Source organism: Teleopsis dalmanni, chromosome 1 (assembly GCF_002237135.1).
Source record: "Teleopsis dalmanni isolate 2A chromosome 1, ASM223713v2, whole genome shotgun sequence".
Classification (NCBI taxonomy): domain Eukaryota; kingdom Metazoa; phylum Arthropoda; class Insecta; order Diptera; family Diopsidae; genus Teleopsis; species Teleopsis dalmanni.
Window position 1 is genome coordinate 157,497,942 of NC_051846.1, and position 6,816 is coordinate 157,504,757.

General features: G+C 30.0%; 1 protein-coding gene across 1 annotated transcript in view; it reads left to right on the forward strand.

Annotated features, from left to right (window-relative positions):
* Window positions 1-6,398, forward strand: part of LOC119666539 (relaxin receptor 1-like) — an 11,797-nt gene extending 5,399 nt beyond the window's left edge. The window contains exons 2-8 of the mRNA XM_038075821.1: window positions 1,725-2,051; window positions 2,245-2,356; window positions 2,447-2,518; window positions 4,488-4,565; window positions 4,662-4,733; window positions 6,124-6,195; window positions 6,323-6,398. Of these exons, the coding sequence (XP_037931749.1) occupies window positions 1,725-2,051; window positions 2,245-2,356; window positions 2,447-2,518; window positions 4,488-4,565; window positions 4,662-4,733; window positions 6,124-6,195; window positions 6,323-6,398 (809 nt within the window). The remainder of the gene's footprint in view (window positions 1-1,724; window positions 2,052-2,244; window positions 2,357-2,446; window positions 2,519-4,487; window positions 4,566-4,661; window positions 4,734-6,123; window positions 6,196-6,322) is intronic.
* Window positions 6,399-6,816: the final 418 nt, after the last annotated feature.

Genomic DNA, 6,816 nt, shown 5'->3' on the forward strand with positions numbered 1-6,816 from the left:
ACCAAAAATGTGGCAACAGACACTGGTCCTTGAACTGGTTAAGTCAATACATCCTTAACTTTCTTTTAGTGTGTCAAATATATTAAATCATTGCTTAGACGAGCTTGCCAAGACAGGCACTCTTCTCCATCGGACTCACTCAGATATAGACGTTACATTTGCTACAGTTAAACTGACAATTAAACAAAATAATGTGAGCAATACTAAACTGATGAACCCTGTTATCTAAAATGTAGGTTGACTTGGTGTAATTTGAAAAAAAAACGTATTAGTCAGCTACTTCAACTAATGCAGAACTTGCTCAATACTACGATATCTTTGCTGACGGGCCACAGCATAATAGGGAGGCATGATATGAAATTGTGTCTACCATTTAACGACTTTTGTCGTAGCTGCGACTCTGAGGATAAGTAGGAGACTACACTCCAGTATCAGTGCCATAATTTAGCTAGGAGAAGATCAAAAATCTTTAGGGACCCCTTTCTTACCGACCTGACCCACACGACTGAGTCTCCTGCAATATTAAGGACTTGACCAAATTCATAGAACTGCCAGGCTGGTTCTCCTTTATGAAATTGAAAAGTTATTGTCTTTTTAAGCTCAAGTGGGTTTTCTTGGATACACGGCTACTATTCCTACCTACCTTCCTACCACTGTTTATCCATACGTTAGTATATTCCCTTGGATTTAATATTGGTTTACAATTATTCACTCATATTTCATTAGATTAGGTTATTAAAAAGTAATACGAGGGCTGTTCGATAAGTCAGTGATAACTGCACTAAAATGGTTTCTTCTTTTGTTTTGCCTGCTATTGAGCATGTACAAATTTTGGTGGATTCATATAAACGGTGAAAAAAAACCTTACGAGTCTATTTAAAAAAAAAAAAAGCCGAACAATTAATTTGGAGATACTACACTGACATATGGAGCAATTCAAAAGTGGTTTAATGATTTTCAATTTGGTTGAATCAGCACCAAATATAATATGCAGTCAGGAAACCCAATGTAGTAGCAACTTCAGATATGGTAAATATATGACTTATGAAGAAGGATCGCCATAAAAAGTGCACAGGATTATTTAGTAAATTTAGTAAATGTTATAAATTTTTGCAGGGGTGTTTGCATATGAAAAGGTTGTCAGTAATAATTTGCAGCATTGGATCACAGTGGATAAAAATTGGTACTTATATGACAACATTCAAACAATATTTTTCTAACGCAAAAGAATTTTAGTTCTGATTTACCATTTTACTTCGAAAATTAAAGAGCAGATGAAACAGATGACGCCCAGACTTATAACATAACCCCTGTACAAAAAAAAAAGTACAATATAAATGTTTTAAAAACATTTCTTCCGTATGCCGTAATATTGTATTATATGTTTTAAACAGTTTCAACATATTAATAATGTTTAATTATATTTAATACATTTTCAATAAAAACATTAAACCTTTACCACTATACTTTAAAAGAAAAAGGAGCAGATGCAACAGATGTTGTCGCTGACTTTCTCATTTATCCCTGACTTATAACGCAACCCCTGTACAAAGAAAATTCAATACTAATAACTAGAAATTCTGATTATTTTTTAAAACAATCCCATATACCGTAATTTTGTATTATGACTTTTAAACCATTTCAATCCATATATAATGTTAAATATATCTTTAACAATAAACCATAAAGCAAGTATTATCCTTTTTGCAACATTTACTTTGCAGGTTATTTACTTCCATTTGCAGTATTTTTATTCCTCACACTTGTGATGACCACAAACGACAACATCAATTGTATTGCTTCACTTCTCACACTACCGGAAGCAACAATTGTAATACCCGATGAAATGGATAATTGTCCCATTGGATTTTTCCATTGCAACACATCAGTTCAATGCGTGCCTCAACGCTTGAATTGCGATGGTGCAGTAGACTGTGATGATGCGTCCGATGAGTGGAATTGTGTGAATGATGTTGATGCTAAGTTCTGGGATCATTTATTTCGCAAACAACCTTTTGGACGACACGACGATGTGCCAATAGGCACGTGTTGTAAGTATGTGGGTGAAGATAAATAACACATTAAACAAACAGAGTAGATGGAAAATGCCAGAGCAGAAAGCAAATATTAGTAGTTAAGTTTTATTTTCAATATATACAGTTTGATATTTTCAAAAGTTATCATTAAAAATTTGTAAAAGTAGTACACAATTTTTAAATTTATTTTCTTTAATTAAATTTTTAGTGTGGCCAAGCAATAATTTAAGTTGCCCATGTAGAGGCAATGAAATTTTATGCCGTTTTCAACAAATGACTTCAGTTCCTTTGGGCTTACCTATGAACGATGTAGCGACACTGTGAGATTTTTTACAATTTTTATTAATTAAGTTAATTGTAAATAATTTAAAATATTTTTTTCATAATTGCATTATTCTTCGCCGTCACAGTGATTTAACTGGAAACAATTTTACAACGATAGATGAACATTTTTTTCAAAATATACCTGTGATTGAAAGTCTGTAAGTATTAAAAAATTTTGTGTAAGTAAATTACAGAAGTTTATCAACGCTTATGTTTATTGGTTCAAGATCCTTCACAAAAGCTTCAACACAAAATGTATCAATTCGGTCGATTACTTTTCTTAAAATATATTTTTAGAACTATATACATATGTACATCCTATATAAAGAATAAATTTAAATATCACCTATTTTTTACTTTTAAACTTTTGTCACATTTAAAAGCAAAATCATTCATATAAAAAGCAATCACTTTGCCAACATCCCTTTTATGCCTCACTAATTTGTCAATCAATCTTAAAAATATTTAGGTGTAACATTCAATTTCCTAAATTTATTCAATTTATAAAACGTTCTAAGATACATTTTTTGATTATTTTTTGTTACATTTCTTTGTTCTTTTGTTAAATACAAAGCAGTATTTATGCACTTTCATTTATCATATGATATATAATTTTGAATATTGTTTAATTTTAGAAAGCGTATGTGATGAATAATAAAATAAATGTTTAGATATTTGTTAAAGATAAGTATACAGGGTGTTCCATATTAAAGCTACAGAAACTTTAATAAATGAAAAAATTAAGTAGAACAGATATGGGATTAATTTTTAATATGAGGGCTGAATAAAACAAATTATTTTCGGCAAATAAACATTTTTTTTTTCTATATAATCACCTTTTAGTTCGATACATTTAGTCCAGTGTTTTTCTAATTTCCTTATTCCCTCCAAATAATAGGTTTTCTCAAAGCTCTCAAAATACGCGTTTGTTTCGGTAATGACTTCTTCATTCGACTCAAATCTCTTACCGCCCAGCAATTTCTTTAGGTTTGGAAATAGAAAATAGTCGCAGAGGGCTAAATCTGGAGAATATGCTGGATGGGGTAGCAGTTTGTATCCCAATTCGTGGATTTGAGATTGTAATGCTTAATCAGCACACGAAATTCAGTTTTTTCTATTTTCGTAAAAATTCACGAGGTTATCTGCTTTGAACGGCTATCAAAGAACAACTGAACGAGTCACTGATTTATCAAACCGCCCTCGTATTAACTGATATACAAGGTACCAATGAAAGTATATCTAAAAACAACCTTCAATCAGCAGAACCTTCATATGAATCTAAAAAATGACATCCGAATAGTTTAACTCATCATTTTCTTACTTGTCACATATGTACAGTTTGTGAATAGAAAACAAAAATCCTCAAAAAAGAAAACAAAAATTATGAGACAATAACTGTTTTAATTTTAAAAATCATTGGATTAAATGGTTTTCACAGATTAAATGGAAATAACACACTTATTACATCGGAATTGTGAAAATCATAATAAGTGTAAGTCAATGTGTTAAAGTAAGACCTATGGCCTACGAAACATGGCCAACGGGTTCAATAACTCGCATGCAGTACCGTAAGTCATTACATTAAATATAAAATATTTTGATAGAATTGATAGAATTTTAAAAAATAAATTAATGAAAGTTATTAAGACTATATTTAACTTTATCGTTATATATTTATTTTTCTCTGGAAAAATTATAAACGTATATATTTATTTCAGTCGCCCTCCAACCTATGCAGTGATTTGTATTGGCCCGCGATCTTATCTGGTCTAGGCAGCCTGTGTAAAGCATAGAACTTTACCTGCTCACATAAAGCATTTTGAAGATATTGATGTTTCTATAATTGAAGTTTTTTTTAAAGCTAACTTGTCTTTGACACCCTTTATATTGATTAGCATACAATATAAATAGTATCAATTTCTCTTACCACATAAAATCTTAACTTTTTCTTTGACAAAGTAGTAACCTTTTATAAACCTATATATCAGTTTGATATAAAACAATCTGCATATGTTCAAATATAATGCTTATGTATTCTGGTGCAAACATTAATGTTTTTTTATGAATTATTGTAAAGCGAACTTATTTTTTATATTAACATTCAAATTTGTTTTCTATTTATTTTAGAGTATTAAAATTCTGTTCTATTCAAACGATATCGCCATTTGCATTCAAAACACTCAGCGAAAATCCATTAAAAACCATGTAAGTATAATTTCCAATATACTCCAAAATATTATCTTAAATATTATCTGTTTGTAGTAATATGAAAACACTATGCGTTAAATTTATATCTTGCAGATACTTGGACGAAAATAAAATTCAGAGTTTACCAAAAGATATGTTTCCTGCTGGCAATGTCTTAGGAATCCTGTAAGTACTTTTTGCAGTGGTGTACCAAAAATTTTAAGATAGGGGATTGATATGTTGATATGTTTTTATACATATGTATAATCCTTTTGCTTACCTTCTTGAACACTTTTTTTCAAATTCAATTGGTAATTGAAACAGTAGGGAAAGCCATCAATAATCGAAAAATACAATATTAGCAAACAACACATCGTTTCAATTTTTCCTCTTCTGTATTGATTAATTTAAGTGAAGTAAAGGAAGGAACAAGTCCTCCTCAATTAGATAAAAAGGCGAATTGATTCCACAATTCCACGTATTGATGGGTAGGATAATAGTAATAATAGAACCAACGCGAAGCATTGATAAATGCCAGAATCTGCACAACGCTAATGCTGAAAATATTATTAAGTGTGTTAAGTGAGGAGGCCATAGCTTAAGCCTGATTCTGGACAAGCCTGGACACAACAGGTATTCTGGTGCCTTCTCTATGAACTCTCCCTCTGTCTCAGACTGTTCAGTATATAAGAGAAAGAAAATATCACTGTATCTATCAGAAATGAGGTGCACACCTTATTTTCTGAAATAATGATAGAACTATTTAAAGAATAATCGATTTGTAGACAGATAATCTATCCCACTCAATCAATTGACTACACCACTGCCGAGCAGCAAACAAACTTTTATAATATTTTTTGTTTTTTTTTTTGAAAATTCAGAAATTCGCAATGTGAATTTATTTTATAGAACTTATGCAAATGAAACTTTGGAAACAGAAATTTCTACACATTTAATTTCAAAATTATAGAAAAAATTTATTAAATAAAACGTAAAACTTTGTCATAAGTTGGACCGGTAATAATATGTTATGTCGAGGTGGTTGATAGAGCTTATGGTAAATCTACTTTATTTAAACCAACGAGCTTATATGAAAGATGACCCTAGTATGGTAAATTTACTTTATTTAATCCTATGAAGTAGTATGATGTCTCATACATATGGAAGACTTGTATGTGTTTTTGTAAATAAAATAAAATTTAGATATTGACAGACACTTGATTATTTTCTCTGCACGTGACCTGCGATCAGGTGTGGAATTTCAAACCAAAGTTAGCTTAAGTTAGCTTAAGAGATCTTCTGAAATATAGTATTGAACTTTCTTCATCAAGAATTTTATCCTTTTTTCATTATTTTTGTACTGTTTTAAGAGAAAAATTAGAAAATATAAGGAGTTCAGATATTCTCTTATTTAGATAAAGCGACATTTGCTTAAGTTCGCCTCCGCCATATATGTTGATTTCGCTATATGTAGAGATCTTCTGTCATCTTACTATAATAAATTCTAACATACATAAAAAAAAGAAACGGATTAAGGAACATAATTTTAATAATATGTTTTCCATATCATTTTTAGTATTCTCTCAGGGAATCAAATTAATGAGCTGCATAACTACGATTTTGAACATCTCGAAAATCTTGAAGAACTGTAAGTAATGCATACAAACATTTTATAATTATTTCATGTATTTTTGAAATTATTATCTAAAATTTTTTATATTTTATCTTTAAATTTTATTTTCGAATATAAAACAAGTAATTGTTTAAACTTTTAGTGATTTGCGATCGAATCGAATTGAAACTTTTGAGCTTGATGTGTTTAAACCTATGGTGAACTTAGAAGTGCTGTAAGTAATATTTAAATATTACTATTAATATATAATACAAGTACATATGTTCATATTTTACAACTCAAAAACGCTCATTGAGCGAAAACAGTAGTTTCAAACAAAAAATATTAGGGTAGTTTAAAAAAAAGCACATGGCAAAATTTGTGTTATGGGACTTATAAAAAAAACCAGAACACCTTGTGTACAATTTGAAGTACCACGAATCGAAAAACGTGTTAAATCACTTTTTCAAACAACCAAAACACGTTATGCGAATTGAAAAATGGTTTCTAATGGCTTTCTAAATAGTTTCTAAAGAACATCAACACGATATTTAGATGTCGTCATCACGTTAAGACAATTCAAAGAAAAGAATTATTTTAACACGATAGCCATATTATACAATATCACATTATTCAATTACAGAACTTAATGTCCCC